General features: G+C 41.8%; 1 protein-coding gene across 3 annotated transcripts in view; it reads left to right on the forward strand.

Annotated features, from left to right (window-relative positions):
• The window catches only part of plxna1a (plexin A1a), a 320,685-nt gene that overhangs the window by 74,210 nt on the left and 218,751 nt on the right, over positions 1–27,724 (forward strand). For all 3 annotated transcript variants that reach the window (XM_034086873.1, XM_034086874.1, XM_034086875.2), the window contains exon 3: positions 3,826–4,008. In XM_034086873.1, coding sequence (XP_033942764.1) covers positions 3,826–4,008 — 183 coding nt within the window. The remainder of the gene's footprint in view (positions 1–3,825; positions 4,009–27,724) is intronic.

Raw genomic sequence — 27,724 nt, forward strand, 5'->3', positions numbered from 1 at the left:
CGGGTAAAAATACTGACACCTAACTTGCACTAAGGCGTGTCTGCTGCTATATATATTGCCACTGTTACATTGTTTTGAAACTACTTACACTTTATTTTACATTTCACACTGTTATTTAACTTCAATTTACATGCATACGACACACCTGGAACAGCATGATGCCGTTGTTATGTCTTGACTGTGCAATAAAACAAACAAACTGGCGAAGCTTTATTTATTCTGTCCCACCCCAAATGTGCAGAATAGAAGAATGTGAGAGCAGACAGGTGTCGGTGGTTGAATGTATCAGAAACACAAGTCTTACACACATAAACACAAGTAATTTATCATGTCATTTGTTTTAGATAAATAAGGGAAAAACACCAAACAAGGGTTGATGTCCTTTTCCAAAATCAGCCTGAGGGGGTAATATATAATAAATACATAAAGATAAAGTCCATTGTTATAATGGGGTATTTTATTTGTAAATTACCCTTATGAACTCCATCATGTCTGAGGTCGGAAAGTAAACAAACGCCTCATACAGCTTGTGGGCTTTATACCCCCTCCCCCCCGTGTAGTTCTTCTTCTCTCGTTTTTTTGTTGTACTCGCCGTGAAGTGGTTTTGCGGCCTGCCAGTAAACCCAGAGAAGAAGAAGACGAAGTGACGTCAGCGTAATCGTGCCTCAGGGAAAGTACTGCGGTGTGAATGCGATTAGCACTAGCCCCCTGGCAGATTTAGTGCCGTGGTACTTTAGTGGTACTTTAGTGCTGGCACTAAAGTACCGCAAGTCCTGCGGTGTGAAAGCGGCTTATGAATGAAGTTGTCAGGGAAGTGACCAATTAGGAAAGTGTTATCTGTAAATGGGCATGAACCTAAGTGTCCTTTGAAGTGTGGTTTATCTGGCTAAGATGCTGTTCAAAATGTGTTTAAATATACACTCAGTCACATGTATGCATCAACTATTTGTAGTTCTGGACATACAGTAGGGTTAACGCACAGTTTAGGCTCTTCAGTCACACCCGTATTTGTGTCTGAATAAGCTTCAGCATCTCCTCGATGACTTGCTGTGTCGAGGAATGATAGAGTAGGCAGACGGCAGGAATTACATGTCTACAATGCACACAACAGCTAGCAGATGTCAGGTCTGTGTGAGGCCACATTCGTCTGCAGTGAAAACACGTCGACTGAACGCTCCACTGTGCCTCGATCTGAGCTGTTGACTCTACGGTAATGATGCAAGTCAGGCTAAACATAACAAACCATTAGCGTCCTCAGCATGCCGGCAACGCCGCTGCGGAGATGGCGAGCTCCACAGACACTGGGAATGCAGATTAGTTTACAAGTACGAGGCGCCGGCATACATGAAACAAAGCTGAACGATGTAATTATTACCTAAAGTACTTTTGATCTGGTCAAGTTGCTTAACATGTTTAATTTGAACACAAGCTTGTATTTGATTGGTGCAACATGCTAGTGGTTTTGATACAGACGTGCTAATGTTCAGTAGCATAGCATTTGACCATCATTCCACAGTGTCTGCTTTTTTCCCCAATTATTTATTTAACATGTGCCTTCAGTTATTTATGACAACAAACATGTGGCATGCACATTGAGGATTTCCTTCCTGATAATGGGGGTGGGGGGACATACTTACCCTTTGGGATGGACAGGACTTCCCATTGGCCAGTTCCTATGAACCCATGAACTTTGGAAGAAAAAAAGAGCGGATAAATATTTGGATAAAAGTGAAGGCTGAAGATTACAAGCAGTAGAGGCTGGGATGGAGGGAACATAGATACAGAACAAGACAGGAAATGAGTGAATGAATTGAAGGGGGTCTGGTTCTGCTCTTTCGTTATCAGAGGAAACGAGGGGAAAGTGTATGGCAGGGACCCAAGGGTCATACTCTCACTGAGCCATGGCCATCGTTCCTCTTCCTGCTCTCCCTCACTACATTTGATTCATATCTGCCAGCATCTCCTCTGCATCACTTCACTGGCCTTCCTTTTGTTGACTCGTTCTTGTTTTGTTCTCCTTTGTCCTCAATTCTCCCACTCAATTCACTCGCCAGAAACTTCCAGAAGTGAGAGCATGTTGCTGACAATCAGACAAATACTCACTTTGTCTTTGTTCACGTGAGTTTCTGTCTGCCTTTGACAAAGTCTTGTAAACAATGCGATTTCCCCCAAACCTTTTATTCCAATCTGCAAGAAAGAACACACATTGTCCGACGTGTTTTATTTTAAAAAGAGAAAATGTGATCGATTAGTCTCTTTGCAGACGACAAACAAAAAGCCGCCATGTTCTTTTGTGTATCCTGGAAGGCTTTTTTATCTTTCTGTGTCTGCAAGTGACTTCTCATAAAGTTGAATTCCCATTTTTTACATGTGAATTAAAAAAATGGTTTTGCTAAGGAGGAAGGTTGTAGCAATAAAGACAAGTGCACTGCAAATAGACCTCATGATTGACGCTGTAGGGACGAGAAATATTTACAGGTGATATCATCAGAGCACTATCCTGTAGTGTGTTGAATAGGTTCAACATCACTAACCCTCACCCTTCGATTGGCAAGCAGTCCAATGTGTACGTAGTAGGCTAAGGCCCGGGACAACTCTAAGCATTTGACCAGCCAACCAATCAGAGCAGACCGGGCTCATGTTTCAGACAGAGGGTGAAAAGAGGTGCTGCAGCACAGGCAGTATGTCCCAGTAGAGACACAACATACACATATGAACCGGCAATGAGCACAATAGGGCCCCTTTAATCTTTAGAGTAATGTTAGAGCCCCTTTTCTTATTTCAAAACAGACGGCTCTTAAAGCAATGCCTGTTGATTTGATTTGCCCACAATGAGACAATGAAAGAAAAATGTGATTCAAAACTCTACATTTGAAAACGCATTCTTCAATATACATATTGTGTCCGATTAACTACATCACTCTGCAGCTGTTCTATCACTTCTCTGAGTTATGTAGACCTAAAGTTGTGTGCATCTCAGTATTTGTGTACTGTGCACGTGTGAGTCTCCACAGTAATTTATATGAAGGCGATTATCTCTGCTACACATGTCCATGTTACACACCTCCTGATGCAAACACAGCTATCTCCAGAGTTTAATGACTTGCCACACACACACGTTCATATATCAAGCGTGACATATCAACATATCAGCCTCGCGATGTGCCTGCATGAGGCACTTTGGTTATGCTAATCTGACCTATAATTTACTTCCTGTCATGTCTCTGTCATCCCCTCCAGTGTCCCGCTCATGTGATCCCCCTCCCCTCCATGTTTACTCAGCTCCATTTGATTTACTCCCTGTATTGGCTTGTCTCTTATTATAAATGACATTGCCAAAGCTGTATACAAAGAAAATCAATATTTAAAACATTAGCAAGCAACTGTTCACCCATTCAGGCCGTGCTGGGATGTGTAATTGCTTGGGTTGACATCATGTACGATGAAATAATCAAAGCTTTTAATGGAGGGGAAGGCATCAATCAAAGCAGCTGTATACCGGTTATGTTTTTCTTTTTGACCTTTTATAAAATAAAAATCACTTTGTCCCCTTTTTTATCACTTTCCAGAAAAGTTTTTTCATAAAGGGAGTTAGGGAAGTTAATTTTCCAGCAACGCCCATTAATCTCACACCATTTCTCAGTAAATCTGTAGCGACTTGGCTCAAATCCAGCATCATAAAACATCTACGAAGTGCCGGGGAGATCGAAAGCCTTCTCCTTCTTTAAGAACTAATGTTAGTTTAACGAGAAAAGGGATTTAAAAAGTGTTAATGGTTGAGTTAATGGCTTTTTTTTCTTCTTCTTTCCCCCCCAAACACTGCAGCCACTGCAGATTGACGACAACTTCTGCGGCCAGGACTTCAACCAGCCTCTAGGGGGCACCACCGCCATCGAGGGCATCCCTCTGTACGTGGACAAGGACGAAGGCATGACCTCTGTGATGGCCTACGACTATCGGGGACACACTGTGGCGTTCACTGGCACACGCAGCGGACGCATAAGAAAGGTAGGCATCCTGAAGCGTGTGTGTGTGTGTGTGTGTGTGTATTGCTAACACATGGTTTCGTCATCACACATGTCAGTGCAATAATCATCTTTGAATATATATGTGCCAGAAATGTAAGTTTATATCAACCAATATTATCTACAGATACTTTTGATGTGTAGAGCTGGTACGGTTTGACACAACTCAAAGTGTGTGGGTTTTATCTGGCTGAGTGTTGTTTGATGGTGTAATATCAATAGGAGTGTATGTGAGTGGCTTTAAGGCGGGTAAAGATGATTCCTTATGTGCCTCCTGAGGTGAATGAACCCATGTTCTGTGTAGGTGTGTGCATCTGTGTGATTGCTAGTGTGCTTGGAGCCTCACAATCTACCCTCAATCAAAGGCAAGCAGTCATTTCCCATCATGTTCAGCATACACACAGCATGCAGTCCCTGTGTATGTGTGTGTGTGCCTGTGGGTTTGCAGTGTGTATGTGTGTGTACCTTTGTTGAGTAGGCCTCACGGCACGTGTGCCAATTAGCCGCTCCTTCATCTGACATCCAACCGAGCCGCGTTTTTTTTCTACTTTTATCCTCAGCAGGACATCTCATAAGAGTGTCCGTGTCACCAAACCTCAGGTGACTACATATAACAGTCAACTAAGAATACAAATAAATGCATAAATACATACACAACACACAGTAAATAAAAGTGATGTGCACATTTCATCGGCGGCAGGATTTAAATATGACATATAAAAGAAAGTTTTAGGCAGACAATACATTCATTTTGTAGGCGCTTATGTCTTTATTTCAAACAGTGATGTCTTTGTGTGGAAGTCTTTGTGTTTACATCGTTCTTTCTGTCACATTCTATTAAATCTTTTTGAAATATGCATCTTCTGCAATTTTTGAAAACAGTTTGACAGTTTGAGCATTAGGCCGTGCGCTTCTGAAGCACTTTGAATCTCTGTTGCCGTCAACTGCTATCATATACTGTAGGCTACGATAATGTGCACAACACACAATCACACACACACACACACACACACACGCACACGCCTCCTTACACAGCTTCCTGTCTCTGGTGTTTTGCTAAGTCGACTGAAACCTGGCCCACTAGTCCTTGCGCCTGACCCCTGCTCTGCGTCTGTGTGCAGACAGATGATTTGTGTGGGTTTGTGGAGTGTGTGGGGTCAGCAGATCCCGCATGATACCCGCTGATCGGAATCCCGTTTCCCCTCAGCCGGCGTGTCTTCCTGTGCTTGAGCATGGAGGGGGGAGAAGGGTGCATGCTGGACGCTGATGCTGTCCTCACACAGATCAATGCAGATGCTGCGGTGACATGCAGGCGTCTGAAGGAGCAGGGATATGTCTGTGGTTTTTCAAACTTAGTTTAGATTTAACCCCGCCCACTTCTGCATGACAAAAGCGTTGACAAAGCGTCAGAGCGTTTTTCAATTTAGATGAAAATAGTGCTTTTTAATATGAAACAAGATCACAGTTAAGCATAGCTGAGTGAATATTAATTCATGTTTAAAAAATAATTCACCATGGATTCAAGAAACAATAAACTAGCAAACAATATGTAGCTAGTATTTGAGTATATGTACTTTGTTACTTTCCAACACTGTCAGAGGACAACAAATATTCCGTTTGACCAGGACCGCTGTAATAGTTTTCAACATGGCTAACACTTGCACTGTCTGATAAAAAGCTCATATTGTTTTTTTACCAACCTGAAGTAGACGTAATATGACTTCAGCGTTGTTAACGAGGGGACGTTCTCTTTACACATACGCAATCACGCAGTGCTACGCTACTGTTGTAGTGGGCATGCTTGAATCTAAACTAGGTTGGAAAAACAATAGACACTGAAACTACTATAAATCAGTAGTGAATCCAACTACAGCCAGTGTACAAAGCTTTTAAGTATGTTGTGATGTGGATGTGATTTGTTTTAGCTTTAAATTAGATCCCTCCAAATAAATTGGAAAACAACAAAACAGAATTTGGAGGAAAGAAGGAATAGAGGATTAGAAAAAAGGAGCCAGGCGGAGGCAAATGGGAGATGGTTTCAGGCTCTGTGGTTTTTATTGCTATTCATTGGGAGTTAAACTGTGCTCCTTGGTCTAATGAAATGTAAAGCTGCAGCGTATTGATGTCTGTACACACGCACGCTCATTAGAATTCCTGTGATGCGACTGCAGCTGAGTGTGTGTCTTCCTGCGAGGACACGTCTCGGCTGCCAGACTCCGCGTATTGATTGATCTATGAATTTATAATCGTTAGTGTAAATCTTAAACCCAAGGCAGCCCATTGGATAAGTGATGGTGTCTATCTGTGGGAGAGAAACACAGCTGTGACTTAAGCCTGCCATGCTGATGTTCTTAACATCAGCATGGCTCATCAGAATGCCTCCAATGACTAAGCACACATCGTGTAAAATACCCATCCTATGTTTCCTTTACTGTTGGTTTTATGTTTTTTTTTGTTTACCGGTTTTGATTGTGTGTTCAATGACTGACGCTGTTGTATGAGATGCCCTTGTGAATCGTAATTCAGACTCGTTAAATAATTTTTTACAGTATTTATTGTTTTTTTGGCAGATAAAGAGCCTTATGTGAATATAAATGCTAACTTTATGATTTAATATCTATGTGGCCTTTGTTAGGATAATGAAGCTATGGCATTGAATGACAATTAATGAGAAGGAAGCAGATCACAGATGGCAAACTGCTGAGTCATGCTGATCTGGATAGAATATTTAGCAAAGTGCTTATGATGGAGATTGTGCAACCCAAAATATGTGTAAATATGGAGCCTTGAGTCAAAATGTATTAAGCAACTATTCAGTAATGATATATGATTGATTCATCTTTCCAACCAGAATGTTCTGACATTTCTTAGACCAAATAATACAGTTGTTTTAAAAGAGACAATATAATCTTTGAGATCGAGTAAGCACCTGTCACACTGTCCCGAAATTGACACCAGATGGACACACAAATATGGAATTGTGTATTTCGCACGAAGATGGCCCCGAATTTGGTCAACAGCCAAGCAACACCCGAAGCAAGTACGATGCCTACAGAAGGCCACACGATGGCACCGGAACCACACACGAAAATATGGTCGTAGACTTTACTGATGATTTAGAATGTATCCAGACTCAACGTAAGAGCTTGTGCCTCTTCAGGGGGTGCTAACGTTTAAACATACACTTTATTCTTTACTTTCTCCGTCTTTATATGTAGATTAGAAGATATTACTTATCTCCGTCATGTTGTTTCCATAGCAACAACAACTTCCTGTCAACAGCGTAAACTCGTCTTCAAAATAAAAGCATCTAAATAAAACTGGAAGTCAACCTAAATGACATTTAAGACATACAACTGCAACGATAGTAACAAAAACATTGTAATATCCTTTTCAGTTTCACAGAACACAAATTGGGTTATTTACATAATATGTTTACATGATTTTGTTGTGCAATAAATGCAATCTCGATGTCATCGTACTGTGATACAATGGCTACACGACAGCATTGCGAGGGCTTCACGTAGTCATGCTGCCTTCCTAAGACAATCGGGCAGCTTCTTGTTTCCTTCGTAAAGTAAAGACGAAGATGACACGGTTTGACAAGATGCCCTCACGAGTGCCTTACGAAGGGCAGAATAGACACACGAATTCAACACGAAAATGAACCTTCGCAAGGTCCTTTGGCAATTTCTTGGCATGCCACAGATTTTGCCACCACTCACAATGTTGCTGCCGGAGCCTGAGAAACTCCACTGGCAGTCATACGATGGCTTAAGATGCCCTCACGAATGGCCCGATGTTGTTATGATCAGAGCCGAATTTGAACATTTCCATCTGGTGTCAATTTCGGGACAGTGTGACGCGGGCTGTACAGAAACAGTGTTGTTGACTTGGAAAAGTCTTTCTTGACCTTGGAAATGGTCCTTTAGAAATCGCTACTTAAGCTTCACTGTCTGGATACATATTTCCGAGACACTAGTTGGCGACCAACGGAGAAGAAATGGTGTTTTTGTGCGGAAAAATAAGTTAATGAAACTAACGTTTTGATAACAAAACATTGCAACTTTTGACAGTGGCTTCATTAAATGAACTACTCCCAGATATTGTTACATGGTGGTCATATAAGCATTGTTGTTGGATGTAGAGTTCACAATGAAAGCCGAAGGATATATTAGACTATTCCATACATGACACACGGCTGCAAGATAATACAAAAAAACCTGAGTTGCAGGGTTTTACTAGTGGTGAAAGATGTACACTAGTATTCAGTGTTGGTTTAGGCTGTAGAGAAATGTTCAAGGGATGTAGGCTGCAGCTTTGTCGCGCAGTAAGACGACTCTCCTTGTCAGAATCCACCGGCCATGAACACGATTACATTTCTCCTTTAAACACCGCAGTACATCACTTTGTGGGGAGACATGGTGTAGGTTGGGGGCCGATAGCTTTTAACAGCAGGAAATTGCACTACTTCTGTCAGAAACATCCTTAAAAAGCCCCTCTCTGATCTCGCTAAAAACCTGGCAATCCTTTCATTCCCCTCATTCCGTCTCCTCTTTTGTCTACCTGGGAGAACAAGGCGCTCTTGCCACATCAGGAGAGATGAAAAGAAACTCTCAGCAGCCTGAAGTATTTCCAGAATAAGAAACAAAAGCAAGACAGGTAGAGAGAGAACAGTTGGTTTACTCAGCAGTGTATACTGTAGGTGTGTGAAGGTAGATGTGTGTGTGTGTGGTGGATAAAGGGAGGGGGCGGTTTCATGTCATTTCATCATTTCCCTGCTTGCAGCAAATCCAATTACTTTTCCCTTTCCCTTCTATCTTGGAAGATAGTCTGAGTGACAGGACAGATTGGAGCAGCTACCGAGGCAACCGTGCCAGCCGCTTGATTGACATAATGCTGGCACGTCACTGCCTTGAGACACTGAGACAAGTGAGACTAGTTAGACTTCAGGGCATCTCAGAGCCAGTGAGGTGGATCAGGAGTTCACCGGCCCTGCTCCTTCCAATACATCTCTCCCACTCACAGATGATCTAATTCCCTTTTTCTGGCAACATGTGCTCTCCTCAGCTTCTGTGTGACGGCAGTGACATGCTGTATACTGCCCCTATATCTTCTATAAACCTATCTCTGTTCCCAGTATTCCACCCTCTCAATTAAATAAGCTTTTTAGCAATACATAAGCTGTATGCATTGTTTGAATCAGGATGCCCCACACTATACCAAGCAATATATACAAAAGTTCTAACCTCAAATAAAACAACCATTTTGTGAACATACAGTGTATCCACTCATTTACCAACATTTCTTGTATAATAAGTATCACTATTAGATGTTCTGATTTATAAAGAATTACGCTTTTATATTTGTTATCTGGTACATTGAAGATGAAAAGGATTTTATTTGTTACTTATTTGTAAGCTTTACTTAATTTGTCCATCCATGAACTTGTTCAAATTAGAACAACATTTTTTTTTTAAATAAAGTGCAAAACAAAAGTGGTATTGTATACATATAAAAGCAGTTTTTGTTTATTTTAAAAATATATTTTAGGGAAAAACTTAACACTTATCAAAAAGAGCATTGTAGAACATGAATCAAACACTTCAATTGATCTGAGACCAGTGGTCCAGTAAATCAGTCCAGTTGGAACCCCTGGTCTAAGCAGTCTATTTCTCTGGATACAGCTCTGCAGTGAACGAGAGATCCTTGGATCTCTTCCTGGAGTTTGAGACGGCCGTGCATGCATTGGCTCTGCAAGCTTAGCAGTACAACTAGCTGTCAGAATGATTAAGCCTAATCAGGAAACATGGGATGGGAGGTAATTTAGCATGTGAATGCTAATTAGCACTAGCATTTAGACTGGCAGACGATGATTGAAGCAGCGCATCGGCTGCTCAGCCTGCTAAAAACACCGGGCTGGTAGAGATGATTGATAATCTCAGGGTCGGGCTGCAGTCTGTTTGTGTGTGAGTGTATGAGTGAGTGTGTGAGTGAGTGTGTGAATGTGTGTGTGCCGACTATAGCTTCTACAATGCAAACTCATAATGAGCAGATGAGCACAACACCTGAGCACACTAATTCCACCTTTATCCCATTACGTAGAAGTTAGCGGAGTAATTTGCTATTAGTTTCTCAGAATACACAACAGTTTGTCTGTCATTCATGCCTGCAGCTTGTTTCCTGAACGAGTTTCTGGAAGTTTGGCATGTGAGTGTGGACATGTGTAGGAAATAGGATATATCAATGTGTCAGTGTGTGGCCACTGTGAGAGCCCCACTGACTACATCTTGCAGAGATAATATTACTGCTAAGCGGTGCTAATGTTTAAGTGAATTATCATCCTCACGCTCCGCAGGTCTTATAGTGTTCCTGTCCACAATCCCCCCACTCTTCCCCTCTGCTCCCTCACTCATATGTCACCTTCAGATCCCCTCTCCCCCAACGAGGTGGGCTAGATGCCCACAAATCTGCCTCCCTAGAGAATTCCCGCCGTGTGTGTGGCGTACTGTCCTTCTCTCCTCTCCCTCTTTCCTCCTCTATCCATTAGTACATTAGTGTACGTCAGCATGGGAAAACAAGTGCTATCTCTGTTGAGCCTTCCATGAGAGAGAGAGAGACACAGAGGAAACAAGATGGAAGAATAGATACAGAAGTGATATGATAGACTCGGAGCAATAGGGGGATGTTGACAGCTGGCCTATCCAACAAGACAAAGAATAGGTCATGGACAGGGCTTTTTATAAGCAATACAGTCTAGCGTATTAATTAGAAAGTGATTGTATGACAGAAAATGAGATGCAGAAGATGCAACACATGATGTCAACAGTGCACAAGATAATAAAAAGAGAACATTTGTAGCATATCTTTCTTCAAATCAATGTGATAAAGGATCAAATGTATTTCCCAATCGTGACTGTAATGGTACTGTTTTCAGTTTGTGTGTCATCGTGGCAAACATTACCAGAAACTAATGGCCACAGAAACCATTTTGACTACTATTTATGTTGGTCTGTTTTTAATTTTTCACTGCACTAATGTCACAACTCTGCAAGCTGCTGAACTTTAGAGATGTGTAGTTGAGATCAAAATGAAGATTTAAAACTTACCAAGAGCTCAGAGATGGATTGTAGGACGTAGGAGGCTGGGAATCTGGTTAGGTGTCATTGCCCCCCCCCCCTTTAAGAGGGTTTCTAGTCCAATTATTATTAATTTTTTAGCAACCAGTGCCTTTATTAAATTTAGCAAATTATCCCATGCCGATTTCAAACCCAGGTTCCCAGAATGTGGAGAAACCTAGATCCAGAACATGGGCCGCCAGCTCTACCAACTGAACTATATAGAGCAGTGTTTCTCAAACTTTTTCATACCAAGGACCACTTAACCAATACAAAAACACTCGCGGACCACCTAACTCCACAAATATCCAAAAACACATCGTTTTTCTAGAACCGATTACAAATCGTCTGAAAATGGTACAAACAGGTGGCAACATGTGTGACGAAGGTGTTGCGCTGGGCTATATCATGCAATCAAAAGTGAAACGTAACCTCGCTCCTTTGCGGAGATATTCCCGCGAGAGTGCGGAAAACCTAAATTAACTTATTTATTTAAAATGTGAAATGTTACCAATATACTCACGGACCACTAGGGGGCGCTCACGCACCACCCGTGGTCCGCGGACCACACTTTGAGAAGCACTGATATAGAGGACAGGCATATTAGTCTTTAAAACATTTCATTTGAGATAATGTCTGACGTACATGTGAAATGTGTGTCTTTCATGTAAATGTGAGAACTTATTTCTATCCCGCTGCCACACAGGAAATGCACAATACACAAATGAACTAATGGACCGGATTCCACATGTTTAAATGTCTCCTCTCGACTGATTTGCATTTGAATGACTTATTATAGGAGGAGACAAATGGACAGAATGTCGGAGGGGAAAAAAGTGAACCCTTTCTTTCAAAGTCAGCACAGCATTAGATGAGGATGGAGCGATACAGAAATAGTCCTTTATAGAGCGCTGGCAGAGTGATCTGAATTACAACAGCAGGATCTCTGCCACCTCCGGGACGCAGGCGGATACGATACTGTTCTGAATCACTTATTAGAGGCAGCCGCTGCTAAGGTGCTTTTGTGGTTGTGGGTTCAATTCCCAGGTGGGCTATCACTTCATATGTATTACCCCCTGTGTCCTTGAGCAGGGCATTATCTCAGCTGTCCCTCCGGAGGAATATGGCTCAATGTTAATGGCTGGCCGATGTGCGTGGAAAGCTAGATGGATGGATTAGTGAGCTAATGAATCTTTGATAAGAGGGAAGGCTTTGTGAGTGTCAAGAGACAAAAGGAAAGATCACAGCTAAACCTATCAACTGTGAGACGGATTCAAAGCACACACAGGCCTTCAGAGGACGACTTTGGGATTGCCATTTCCGTAACTAAGTGACTAAGTGCCCCTTGGTTGTAGTCATTCTATCAGAGAGAAAGCAGCAACATCCACAGTTTTTGGACACATCTATTACACGTTTATTTTAACCTTGCTATATATTATAATGACATCACTTTTTTTGTCATGAAGTACAGTGTTTATACATTTGTTCCATATCAAATGATGCTCTCATAATTAGGTGATTTAGACATGTAGGTGGTTTGGTCATTTAAATGTTTTAAACATTATTTTGAATTGACATTATCATGGAGGAACTGTATTAATGTGGATTAGAACAATTACATTGGGAGATAACTTAATTGCCATTGTGGTACAACTAACAACCACCTAAAAGAAAACAGTTCCACACACATATTTTCCAATCCTTTCTTGTAGCCTTTCCTTTTGGCTCTGATTTGGTCTCCTCCATCTCCTGAGAGTACTCCCCTATATTCTCCAGCTTGTTGCTCCCTCTGTCCTCCTCTCTGTCAGGTCTTGTACATCAGAGGTCTTCCAGCCGCCTGCTGTGGCTGCACATTATGTTGATTAGAGCACAGAGACTGAACAATCAAGTGAAGTTTATTTATATATAGCACATTTCACACCACAGGCTAGACGTGATGTGCTCAGAGAAAGCAACAAGCAGACAGGCATAGATCACACAAGAGAAAAGCATATAAGATAAATAGGTATTACATAAAAAAACATAAAATAAGAATACAAAATAAATATAAAAAGAATGGAAGATGTCTAAAGGCTCCATCATGTTTGAAATATTCAAAATAAATGTTAATCTAAATCATTGATATTTCCCCTGCTTATTTTAAGTTAGACATCGAGTTAAGCAACATGTTCTTTGTTAGTATATAACTCAAGAATAGACACTTGGTGCTCAAATTCATTTTAGATAATCCTTTATTGCATAAACGACACTGGTGCTAATTTTATTTTTTGCAATATTTCCATCTGCTCCACTGTCTTCAAGGACGCTCTTCCCCCCACTGTGAATGAATTGACATATGGCTGTAGTATGAATCGTGTTTTGTTTTTGAGGATGGAACAACTTCACACACAGATACTGTATAGGGATGCTAGAGCTATGCAATTGATTTATTTTGGTTTATAAATGAATGTCAAGACATTTACGTTGTGGATTTCTGAAGCACTTTCTAAATAATAAAAAGGGAGTTCATATGTATTTACTGCATGTATTCATTGATGAAAAAGAAGCCATGTGCAGTAATATAGAAAATGGAGGATTCAACGCATTGGTATGAATCGTGATGCATCGGGATATCGAATCGAATCGTGAGACCAGTGAAGATGCACAGCACTAGTTAACCCTGTAAATCCCCAACATCCTACACACCCCTGTCCCGTCCCTCAGTCTGAATGTCCCACTGTGAGGGCATGTGCGGCCACAAGCCCATGCAGACAACACACACACACACACACACACACACACACACACACATATGAAGACACTCAGCAACAGCCAGCGCTGTGTTTGGAACAGCTGTTGCACTGATGACCAGTGTCAGGTGCCAGTGGCTAACCTCGTCACATCGCAACATGTGTCTGCTCGGGTACGGGAGGTGATGGTTAGACATGTGTCTCTCTCTGTCTGGCGGGCATCTGGAGAACAACTGGCAGGATGGCCCTAGATGTGTGTCTTTTGTTGTTGGTACATTGCACTGGGGACAGATGAGGATGAAGAAGACGGTGTGTTTGACGATCTTTAGTAGTAACATCAAGGGAGTGACGCCGCCTGGATGTGTGTGTCTGATTAAAGGGCCGAAGAAACATTTCAGTGTGTGTTATGTTAATCTCTTTCACATCAAGGGAAGATGCAGCCAGCGTGGGTGTGTGTGTGTGTGTGTGTATAAACATGTGCGTCTCATTAGAGGGCACATGCAGGAAAGGATTCAGACTGCGAGTGTGTGTGTGTGTGTGTGTGTGTGTGTGTGTGTGTGTGTGTGTGTGTGTGTGTGTGTGTGTGTGTGTGTGTGTGTGTTGGTAAGAGGACCGTAGAGAGTGCACTTGTGTGTACATGTGCCTACTTATATTAAAGGGAATATCACTCTCCCGATGTGAGCTCATCTTCATCACTTTGTGTTTAATGGAGGAGGCAGTGTGTATGTGTGTGTTTTACATATTACAGCAGCTGGGCTTTCTTCATGTATAATTTAAGCTGCCCACCTGATGCCAGGGCAGCTGCCAAACTAACAGCCCATCACACACACACACACACACACACACACACACACACACACACACACACACACACACACACACACACACACACACACACACACACACACACACACACACACACACACACACACACACACACACACACACACACACACACACACACACACACACACACACACACACACAGTGACGCAATCGGTGCCAGCAGACCCATTCTGTATCTCTGAGTGTGTGAAGAGAAAGGGCCAGCTGCAGTGGAAAGCCTTTTTCAACCGTTCCTCTCGACTGCCCCGTCTGTCCATCCATTAATACTCTAACACACTACCATACCACAATGCATACGCAGTCCGTCTGGCGTTTCATCAAACACACACGGCCTACGTCACATTCATCGGGGTCCGCCACGACAATTATGCGTATTCTCTAATGTCCCAGTTGAGGTGTGTGTCTGTCAACTTAGTTTAGAGACCACGAAACACCATTTGCGTTTAATAAAATGGTAGATTAGAGTAGAATCATTTCTATTGTGTGGTTTCTTCCACATGATAACATCAGAGGTCAACGTGGATGACACATTAAAGGAAAAGTCATGGTTGCCAGTCTTCAAATGTGATGTGAACGTCCCGGACAGTCAATCACTCTAATACATGAATAAGAATTTCACCCAGGGCTATCACATTCTCTTCTACAATAAGGAACACTTTGTTATGTTAACGACCGTTCTCCTCATCAATAAATTTGCCGACTGTTGCGTTATATCTATCAAGTGTTTGGTCGATAAAATGCCATAACATAGTGAAAAATGACCATTCCAATTTATCAAAATCCTTGTCAAGGATTTTACAAGTATCAGAAATGTTTTGCAATTACCTATCTGTTGATCAAACTAACGATATATTGACTAATCATTGCAGTTAGTCTTAAAGTATCCCTTAATCTGTGTCATCAGTTTTCTTTTAACCAGTTTTGTCCAACTGAAGCCAAACATGTCAGCCAGACACCTCAGTCTATGTCTCAGCACCATACGTTGATGATGAGAGATACTCAGAGTTGTTGGGGTCGAGGAGATGTAATGAACAGGAAACTAAGAAGTTGAGTGTCGGAGAGCCGGAGCAGAGTCCTTGATGATGTTTATGATATTGATTGGCTGCTCTCCAGAAGCTTTCTGATTTGGAGATTTGTGAACGTTGTGATTGCAGCAAGTACATCTCATGTCTCGAGTGGCCCCTGCAATCAGGGACAATGACCCTTTACTGCATGTAGACTCTCTCACACACACAAATACACACACATACACGCGTGCTTAACTAAAGTTGTGGTGTGTAGAATTCGGCCGCATCTCTGGTTTCAAAGATCAGTCCATCCTTTATGGATCTTCTGTTGTTGTACGCCCAGGATTACATGTCATCAGACTGCATTCCCTGCTATATATAAACCACTGTTGATTACTTGCCAACACCCAAGGGTGCTATTAGGCACAATTAACATTCTGAGTAAAGTTAAGAGTCTAAGAGCCTTTCTAATCAGCTAACTAACTAATATTGTTTGCCCTACTCGCCTTTCATTTCTGGTGTTTGAAATGTTAACATATTTGCAGTAATGTATTGAAGTACATCCACTCAAGTAATGTACTTAAGTATGATTTTGAGGTACTTCTACTTTGAGTATTTGTATTTTATGCCACTTTATTCTTCTACTACACTACCATTTTGGAAGCCAATGTTGTACTTTTTACTCCACAATTTTTCTTTTACAAAATGAGTCATTATTTACTTTAGAGATTCTGATTATGAGCTAATACAACACTAAGAAAATGAACTATGATATATAATCATAGGTTAATATAATCATCAGCAGCATATCAAATAATTAAAAGTAGCTCCACCTTTACCAGTATTGATAAAATAATCCAGTAATTTATATGATTCTGCAGGTGCTTTTACTTTTGGTACTTGAGTGTATTTTATGCCATTACTTTTGTACTTGTACAATGCAGGACAGCGTATATTTACACTCTAGTCTAGTATTTCTACTTTTACTTAAAGGTCTCATGTCATGCTTTTCCGGTTATTACCCGTCCCCTTGTTTGTTATGTAGCTTGTTCTGCATGTAAACGGTCTGCAGTCACAGACCCTCAAAGTACACCCTGTAGCGAGTACAGCTCTAACACAGAAAAGACCTGTCTGTGCTGCCCCAGAACGCCTCGTTGGACATTTCTCTTTTTCTTCCAATCCGTGGAGCTCCTCACACACACACTCTCTCAGCAGCGAAACTGTGTAGCTGTGCTGGGGGGGGGGGGGGGGGGGTGCGGGTGCTAGTGGAGCCTCGCAGGTGGGGGTGCTGCAGCCCCCTCAGCATCCCCCCCTTCCCGCGGTCCATTCGCGATGTCTCGCTTTGCGTAAAAAACCCACAGCTGCTGAATTTGACAGTGATGAGAAACAGAGTGATCTCAAGAAGTTAACATGTGGGCTGAAAAGCTACAACAATGACTTATTATATGAAAACATTTTTAAATGCAACTTTACTATGAAGTATGGTGTTTTTTTATGTCTTTCCAAACACTTACATAATATTGCTCAAGCACATCATGTGTTACAGTACATCTTTGCCTCTTTTATACACATGAACATATGCCTTGAACTTTCAAAAGCAGAAACACAATTGTGTATGTGTGTGTGTGTGTGTGTGTGTGTGTGTGTGTGTGTGTGTGTGTGTGTGTGTGCGCGCGGTGTGTGAGAGAATGTACCGAGATGGAAGTTAACTGTCGCAGTATTTTGTCCTTGGGATTACTCTTGTCATCTGTTTTTCAGAACCGGCACCTTGGTTGACAGTCTGTTGCCATCCAACCCCATCAATACTTTTTGAATGAATTCAAGTGTATGTTTCAGCTCCTTGGGGTAGCTCAGATTGAGGCTGTAAATCAGTCCAAGCAGTACTGCCCATCCATTTGCCAAGTATTTCAGCTCTCGCAGCACTCCAACACCCTCGATGATGACGCCAACATCCGCAAGTGGTTCCCCCGGGCTCTGCGCCTTCGTGTAGTTAGCGCCTAGTTCAGCCAATAATTACGTGCCTAGAAGAATTGACAGGAATTTTAGCGACAAACTTTTTTTTGGTGGATAAGCATGACTCGTTCTTTTTTATGAACTAAAGATTATGTAGTTCCACTTCTGTGGAGCGGGATTTCTTTTCTAGAGGACTTTTCGAGGTTCACCTTGCGGCCTAAGAGTGAATACACATACTATACAGAGATGCTGTATGAGAAACCAATGTGAGTTTGGAAAATTGCACAATATAAATCTATTCTAGTAGACCTCAACAATGGAATTATGATCTATCGATGATAGAAATGGCCATGTCGAGTACCTCTTAAACCTCGTTAGGGGTGTAACGGTTCACAGAATTCACAGTTCGGTACGTACCTCGGTTTGGGGGTTACGGTTCGGTACGGGTTCGGTACAACAAGGAAAAGCAAAAAAAAGTCCCAAATGCATATTTCCAGGTTTGTTGTTATTTATTTTTGAACAGTAGTGTAAGTTTCAGTTTAAAAATAAGGAACTCTAACATTTTGAATAATTAACTTTATTACACAGTTAAAAACAAACCACAAACAGTAGGCTACCACACTCAGATGGCCATATTATCTATAATGGCTGATGTCAAACAAAAAAGAATGTCTTGAAAATATTACATCATAAATAATAAGAAAGTGTTTCAAGAGCGCATAGCCGTATATATGCCAATAGCTTCCGTTATTTATTTTGGTCTCTCGGCTTTCATCATGTCTATTGGCTTCTTAAAAACAGCGGGGATCAGCTGTTGAACAGCTGTTGTCTTTTGCCGGGCTCCGGTGATTGGCAAATCTGGGTGATGCCTTCTGATATGATTTAGCTGCATGTTTGGCTTGTGTGACATTAGCATACCGCACCGCTGTCGAACAACGCTGACACACCGTCCTCGTCCGATCCAGTATTTGCTTCTTGTTCTTCATTTGTTGTTTGAGTGTGGCTGGCAAACAGCTTTTAGGCGCAATACTGCCCCCTGGATTATATATAGTATAACGGATATTCCCCTGAGTGACAGACTTTTTTCCCACTCGTAAAAAAAGGCGAATGTTATGTCGAATACGGATACCGTTACACCCCTACTCTGCATAATTGCTTTATTAGCTAATGCTAACGGATTATAGAGCTAAACATGGTGTGCCGTTGGCATGGTGAAGTACTCCTTTCACTGTAGCAATGACAACACCGCAGCATCTTGTAATGCCATCTTTCTGATGCACATATTTTGCATTTTTGTACTCACTCTCTCCACTTCTCTTATCTTTAAGATTCTATTTGCTCAGCTGTATGTCTGTTCAGCTACATCAGAACGTTCTTAAAGTTTAGAAGTCTGTGAGTTTTTCTCAGGGAAGGGAGAAACAGACAAATAAACGTGCGTTGAGACACACACACAAACAAACCAACAAACAGATAAGCAGACACAGAGTGGGAAAATATACACACTGATAGTGAGAGAATGGAGGAGGACAATGAGCCAACCAAAGCTGGTGTTGTTCAGCCATCGTGTGTGTGTGTGTGTGTGTGTGTGTGTGTGTGTGTGTGTGTGTGTGTGTGTGTGTGTGTATGCGTGTGTGTGTGTGTGTGTGTGTGTGTGTGTGTGTGTGTGTGTGTGATCGCCTGTGTGCATTGTATCTGGATACAGCGGAGAGAATGACTGATTGATTGCCAAGAGTGATATCAAAGTCACACTCTAGGACACGCTCCAAGTGCCAGTCCACACACACACACACACGCACACACACACACACACACACACACACACACACACACACACACACACACACACACACACACACACACACACACACACACACACACACACACACACACACACACACACACACACACACACACACTCCATTCTCTCTTTGTTGCCTTTTGGGTTTCTCTGGGAAGCTCACAAAGCATTCAGCTGAAAGACAAGCAACCATTGCATTGTGTGAGTGTGTCGAGGTCTCTCCTCTAATTGAAGTGTACAGTGACTTGGCAGGCTGCCTGATGTCAGCGAGTCATACGAAGGAACAATAGAAGAAGAGAAACAGAGAGAAAACAAAAAGGGGAGGGATGGATGGGTGGTAGAAACCAATGATGGGAGCGGAATGGAGAGAAGAAGAAGAGAATAAAGGATGGAGATGAGGGGATGAAGGAGATGGTTAGACAGTAGCAACAATCTAGTGTGGTTAGTATTTCCCCAGTGGATTCTATTGCAACCGTTTTTCATTTCATATACACTTCATATGCTTGAAATCATTTCTCTAAGTGACTCAGATGTATATTTGATGAGGACATCACTTGTAGCCTTTTTACTACAGTAGAATTGAATAAGCATGCATGATACTCTCCACAGTTTCTCCACAGTCTGACAGTATGTGCAAGCCCCACCTCTTTAGACCAACGCATCCAAGATAAATGATGCTGAATCAGCTGGTTCTGTTTTCAATGTATGCATCTAAACAAATATGTTTTCATTTCTAAGTTAAGATTTGACTCTTAGTTGTGACTTTTTGCCGAAAGTTGTAGCGTTTCGGTGTGATGGTGACAGCATTGATTAACTATGTGTACGTCTCACTTCATGGAAGAAAATAGCTCTGTGTCTCAATTTGGAAACATGTTTTACACTGTGAGCTGTGTGTGGGTTTTGACCGTGTTGTGTTGGCTCCAAACGCACACAGCGGCTGTGCCCTCTGAAGTGACGATCGCTGCTGTTAGTTAGCTAGCTAGCTACTGTTATGCTGTGTTCGTTATTCTCGCGTCCAGGTAAGAAGCTTAAAAAGGAGACTAAATGGAGTCTCTGAGAAGGTTCAAAATTGGTACTTTAATTAATAAAAAGCGCGGTAATGTTACAAGCTGGATATTGTTCATTCAGGAGAGAAAGTCTGCAGCTTCCTCTCCCTGTGATGGCCGTGCAGAAGAGAGCTTACAAGCATTCGTCCTTCCCGCTTTGGCTGTTCGCTGTTCGCTCCTCCTCTCTGGGAGCTGTAGTGACGTAGGGGACTTCCCCCCTCGTTCTCCTGTGTCCGATATCGCGTTAAACAGAGGATTTCGACATTGTACATTCATTGCTTACTTCCACATGCCTTTTCTCCTCCTTATCTCTTTCATAACTTTATATGCAATACATGTCAATGGCGTCAATAGCCACTTTAATGATACTAATGGACGGTAGTCCCGGATGTCGTCATGAAGGATTTTCAGAATAAAAGCTTGGTATTGAGAACTTCCGGGGTTTTCCAGAATAAAATAGCATTTAATTTATTATCAATTGCATCAGGAAGTGATTATACACTGCTTTGTTGACCCAATACAATGAATGGTGGTTCTTTACGAGACCAGTCTATAAGCAAAATATGTTATGTGTATAGTGCTGTGCTCAACGGAGTAACTTCTGTTACTTAACCAAGATGGCCGTCGCTGAGTGTGACAAGTGTCCAGGATTCCACTCTCAACTTTTGATCCTTTTGTGACTTACGTATGCACTCAAAATAGCAGATGTGAGAACAGAAGTACACACATTGAAACACAGCATGGACTTGTGTAACCCCCCCCCCTCACACACTAATTAACACTTCTTCCTAAATTTAAAAAGTAATCCCCCTCTGTCTTGTCACTTTATGAAGAGTGTGTGTGTGTGTGTGTGTGTGTGTGTGTGTGTGTGTGTGTGTGTGTGTGTGTGTGTGTGTGTGTGTGTGTGTGTGTGTGTGTGTGTGTGTGTGTGTGTGTGTGTGTGTGTGTGTGTGTGTGTGTGTGATGACCCTTTCCCTTTGTCCATTTACACTACAAGCCAGTATCTCAATTTAAATCATTACAACTCTTGAATCCTGCTTGTTCACCATCTAATGACACGTTGCTTTGTTTGTCACGTGTGTTAGATTAAAACGGAGCAGATTAACAGAATACATGGGAGCAACCATATTTCACAATATATTTAGCAACACACCAATTGTCATTTTTCGTTTGCTTTTTAAACAGGATTCCTTATTTTACTTTTGATTTGGTTTGTAAATGTTCACATGCCTCTTCTTTCACATTCCATCCACTAACTTCCTCCCTCCTTTAGAGTAAGTACCTTGGAATCATTATTGACTCTAATTTAACATTCAAAACACAAGTCAAAAAAGTGACCCAAAGAGTCAAGTTCAGCCTAGCACATTTTAAATACATAAGAAACACAATGACATTGAATTCTGCCAAATGATGCATGAATGCCATGATCATGTCACATCGTACATCCTGTCTCACAAGCTGGGGGCAAACTAACAGCTCCACACTGAAGCCTAGCAACCCTGTACAAACAAACCCTCAAAGTACTGGACCAGAAACCTAACCGCTCCCATCGCTGTACCATCCTCAACAAGCGTACCATCCTGAGTTGGGAAGATTTAATAAAGTATAGGAACATCGTTCTGGTTTACAAAATACAGCCCCTCCACCTCTTAGCTCATTGGTTACTCAACGTAACAACACCAGACGGACCACTAGAAGCTCCACACGTGGCGACCTATCAGTCCCATTCAGGAAGAGTACTTTTGGTCAGTCATCATTCTCGGTCATAGCAATACAAAACTGGAATTCTCTACTTGTCTTTCCTCCTTTTTATTTTATTTTATATATTTTCTTATAACTAATGCTGTTGATATATTGTAATTTTAAGGGTGTCTATTACCATCTGGCCGGAGACAACAGCTGGAAATTAGCCATGTCGGCTAAAGCTGCACCATTTACTGTTTTTGTGACAGTTCATCGATGGGGACTGTCCACGACACTATAAATAAATAAACTAAACTAAACCTTTCTGCTTTGCCACACTCTCTTTCTCATTATTTATTTCCTGCTTACTCTTGCTGTATTTTCTATAAACACATAGAAAACGGCACAAACACATCAAGTAGCAGAAATGAGCAGTGTCTGTTGAAGCCACGGCGCTGAAGCAGAACCATCTACTGATGAAAAAGAGCAGTGAGGTTAATCCGTCAGATTACAGCAGATTACAATGCCCCAGGGACGGCTGAATTGGAGATTATAGCAGCGAGATGAGGGGCAGAATAATGGATAGATGGATGGTGGAGAGTGATAGAAGTGAAAGGATCAAAGATAGATAAAGGGATGGACGGCTGCACTTGTTCTGGAAGCATTTCACTTTTTTCATCAAAAAGTACAACGCACTTTGATCAGTGCAGCCGTGTTTGACCTGCTGCTACTCTTTGTGACATGACTGAGGTTAACATCATGCCCAAATGGACCTTTTCTCCTTAGCTGTCAAGCAATATATGAGTGAATGTTGGACATGCTGTACAACATTAAATACAAAGAAATGTGTGATTTTGTCAAATTAATATATGAGTGTGGAATGAACTGTAGAAAGTATGGCATACAATAACAATGTTTAATATTATGAGGTAACATTGGTGCTCTAAAATACCGACAAAATGACAAACAAAAACTTTAAGTAATAAAGAAAAGTTAAGCATCTACAATATCTCAGTAATATTTAACCAATTGGTATTATGTCAAACTATGTTTTATGTATTTAATGTATGTTAGTGATACATCATCATATGAAAATTACAAAACAAATTTTTTGATTTAGATTAGGGAATTTAGTTTTTTACATGGTTAAAAAAAGCGTTTATCTTAAATGATAATTCATGTTGTTTTCATGGATTATTAATGATATAATTATTATTATTATTATTATTAACATCAGCATATTAATATCATCATTTATATTTTGTTACAACCCTTTTATGTTCCTATTTCCATTCGATCTGTCCTGTTAAAGGTGGGGTAGGTAAGTTTGAGAAACCGGCTCGAGATACACTTTGTTATATTCCATGGAATGCTCTTAACATCCCGATAGCAATGAAGATCTGAAGTGCTTTGACAACAAATCCATAAAAACATTTCATCTGTAGAAGCCGTAATACTGTAAAAAGTACAACCAATCCGATTGGATGGCCTCCCTGCCTGTCAGCCTTCCATCGGGGCACAAACTTATCTCGTGCCCTCATTGGTCATGTGCACGTTCGTGTGTGTTGGAGGAGGGGCTCTATAAGGAAGTGGCAGATGTTCTCCGGTTGTGTATTTTCAAATTCTAGCGATCTCGAGCCGGTTTCTCAAATGTACCTACCCCACCTTTAATCCAACAAAACAAAAGCCAACACAAATACTTCAAACAAAATGAATGAAAACATTGTTTGTATAGGTTCATTAGGTACGCCTTTTAGACATTGGAACACACACTGCAGCACATCGTGTGAGGCCGGTCTCACCGAGTGTGCAGAGAGTGTGTTGATCATCTTCCCTCTGACCCCGTGTCGTGACATTTAATCGCATGAGGCAGTCACGCTCGAAGTCAATGGAACCATGACACCTTTGAGACTTCTGACTAGGTCACAGGGACACAGCCATCTGCATCCCAGCTCCACAACATATGACTTCCTCACGCTGAGAGGGACAACTAAAAGAGCCATCAGGGAGATCAGCTCAGGTAGTGGAACTGTTTAATGTTGTAATAACACGAGAGTTAGTTTAAAGGCAAAGTCACCGTATCTTCACGTATAATGACCACTTTAACTTCTCAGTGTAATTATCGTAGACATGAGTAGCCTTAATTGTGTCTCATTTGGCCAAAGAGTGTAATGTTTGATCTGATGGCAATGACCTGACCTTGGGGACCAATATGTGGACCATTTTGGGTCAATTAAACAAGGGCAAAATTACACCATTACACATGTTCTCTTGGGCCCACTGGTGCTCATACAGGACCCTTATTGGTGCCCCAGAGGCCTGGTTGGGAAACCACTGGACATAGCAGGGTACGTCTTCACAGTCTCCATGTTAATGAAAGGCTATTGGGTTTAACCACCCACAAGAAACACTACCCCAAAGCATCAAACCACTTTTTAATTTGCTTAACTCAGATTCATTTCATTAGAACGTTCTGAGCTTTGGCTTCTCTTCATCTTTTTTCTACCACTTTTTTTATTTAGTTTTTGAATTTACAGTAGGACCAGTTGTAGATCTTTTGTACTTCAATGTATTTTCTCCTAAAATGTGTCAAATTGTGTGATACATGCATTCACATATCGGTTGGTCAGTGCCATGGTTTACTTTGCAGTGACATGAAGATGGACTATTTTGTAAACATGCATGGCAAACATAGTGAATAAGGAACATACCTGGGAAGATACAGAACAGACTGAGACTCGACTTGACCGAGAGGAGTGGAGGAGGCAGTGGGGGCAGGCAGAGATTAGAGATGAGAGGCCTATCCTCCACACTCTCCTGTATCAGACCAACTGCCTGCTCACTGGCCAACAGTCTGCTCTCTCTCTCTCTCTGTCTGTCCTCCTCTCTTTGCCAGACACATGACAGAATGTGGAGAGGAGGATTTTAGAGGGAGAGGATGGGATTACGGATTCTGGGACGGCATGGGTGTGTTCACTTTTGGACAATACTCTCTGTGCCTGTGAGCGTGTCTATATGGATGCATGTAAGAACTTTTAGGTATTTGGAAACCCAAGAAAACACCCATATGTACGAGAGTGTTTTAGGGCTGTTTATAGGTTAAAGATAAAGTCAAAATGTCGGAGAACACATTTGGGAAGTTGTTGTTTTTTGTTGTTGTCAATGAACCACGTTGTCAATGAACCGCTTGATTTTGCAAAGAGGACCCATCTCATAGCAACAGGTCACAGCAAAGGCCTCGTGCTCATGTTAGTGAGGAGGTGCAACGGTATGGAACATATTGTTTCTCTTCCATATTTGATTTTCAAGCTAGAAACTATAGAGCAAACAGTTGTTCCCTAAGTAAATGGTAACTATTAAAACATCACAATGACGAGGAGTTGGGATTTGCTTTGTAAATGTTTTTAATTTGAACTTGACACTCAAGCAAATGTAAGGTCACAACTGGACACCGAATTGTTGGCTCTTTAAGCATTTCTGGAAATAGCGGTCGAGCCTCGGGAGATGTCATCGATCTGCTTGGTATAATCTTATCATCTCCACTAGACCGAGACATGTTTCTCTAAATCATTATGATTTAATACGTCAAAAGTAAAACCAAATAACCCAAAACCCCCTTTTGCATCCCCAAATAAAAACATAATCCATTTATTTTGTACTCAATAACACTGAACATACTGAAAGGCAAAGGCCTACGTAGTGAAGATTGCCACAGGGGAAATGTTACTTCCACCACTTAGCATCATGCAGGACTGGAGCCAATGGGGGGCAGCATGTATACAGTGTATATATATTGCTTTCCTACCCTTTTGTGTATTTGGATTGAACCAGCAATCTGCAGTGTTGCTCCCCTGTCGGCCATTGGGAGTCGTTTATTTCTGCAAAGCACACAGAAACATTTTTTCGCCCCTCAGCCCCGGGGCGAAGGCTTGTATACTGGCTTCCAAAGGCAAAGCGCTTCCCTATAAGAGCTGGTGGGGAGCTGGGAACCGCGAGGTCAAAGGTCAACAGAGAGGAAGTTTAATAAAGAGAGAAAGGGAGGGTGGAAGGGGGGAGGGATGTTTGATTGATTGCTTCCTGTCTGTGCAGCCTCACCCCGCTACTCCGTCCACCTCAGCGCCCTAAACACTGAGATGATCAATGATCTGCCTTTGAGGCATTTACTACACAGCAGTATATAACAGCCGATATCTATAATGAGGAGAGTCATAATAAGAAAGAGTTGTAAAAGTCATAAAACGTCGCAGTAAAATCATTCAAAACAGAGAAAGGGCAAATCGGACAATGCCGTTATGACTTGTAGTGTGTGTGTGTGTGTGTGTGTGTGTGTGTGTGTGTGTGTGTGTGTGTGTGTGTGGGCGTGTGTGTGTGTGTGTGTGTGTGTGTGTGTGTGTGTGTGTGTGTGTGTGGGCGTGTGTGTGTGTGTGTGTGTGTGTGTGTGTGTGTGTGTGTGTGTGTGTGTGTGAGTGTGTGTGTGTGTGTGTGTGTGTGTGTGTGTGTGTGAGTGTGTGCTGGGTCAAACTGTGTCTCCTCCGGGGTAAAGCTGCTATTCAACACTTCCTTTTGTTTAACCTTCTAATTGGAAGACGTCTAAGAGGAGCGCATAGTCGCTTATGGCATCACAAGTCTGATCACACACACACACACACACACACACACACACACACACACACACACACACACACACACACACACACACACACACACACACACACACACACACACACACACACACACACACACGCGCACATACACACACACATACACATACACGCACGCACACACACATTCAATATAGTCTCCCACAGCCGCTGAGAGAAAGGAGAAAAAGACAAAAAGATCAAATGATCAGCTACATTTAATTACCCACATCTTGACAGACACAACAACAGAGCTGAATCCAGATTCAACTGCGCTCCGAAGAGAAGGAGGAAGAGATGTGTGTCCCTCCCTCAGTTCTTTGCAGTGTGGTTCTCTCTTCTGAAGGCATTGCTGCAGAGTGGAGTGATGACAGTTTATCGGATTAGGGATCGCCGGATAATAAATACCCTTGTTTGATTCCTCCACCCATACTCCTTAAACGTGATTACTGCGTACTGTTACCGCCAACATGACATTATAGCGCACTGCGCGCGGCACAGGCATTTGCATAATGTTTTACCACAGACCGTGGAGGCTTTTAAAAAAGGCCTCAAAACCCATCTCTTCAAAAGAGCCTTTGCCTAGACATTTTTATCACCCTTTTATTTTTTTTTTATTTTTTTATTTTTATTGCTTTTTAATTAATTCTACCGTGTTGTGTAATGTTTATTTATACTGTTCATGCTCACTACTTGTAGCACTTCGGGATTTGCATTCAAATATGAAGTGCTTTATAAATGGAACTCATTATTATTATTATTATTATTATTGTTTTTAGAGATGGTAAGAAGTGATGTGTGCAGAGGGGGAAGGATGCTGAGGGATGCGTTGAGCTGCTGCCTCTGCACATGGTCCTGTAGCGCCTGTTGGCTGGGCGT

Source organism: Pseudochaenichthys georgianus, chromosome 7 (assembly GCF_902827115.2).
Source record: "Pseudochaenichthys georgianus chromosome 7, fPseGeo1.2, whole genome shotgun sequence".
Taxonomy (NCBI): Eukaryota; Metazoa; Chordata; class Actinopteri; order Perciformes; family Channichthyidae; genus Pseudochaenichthys; species Pseudochaenichthys georgianus.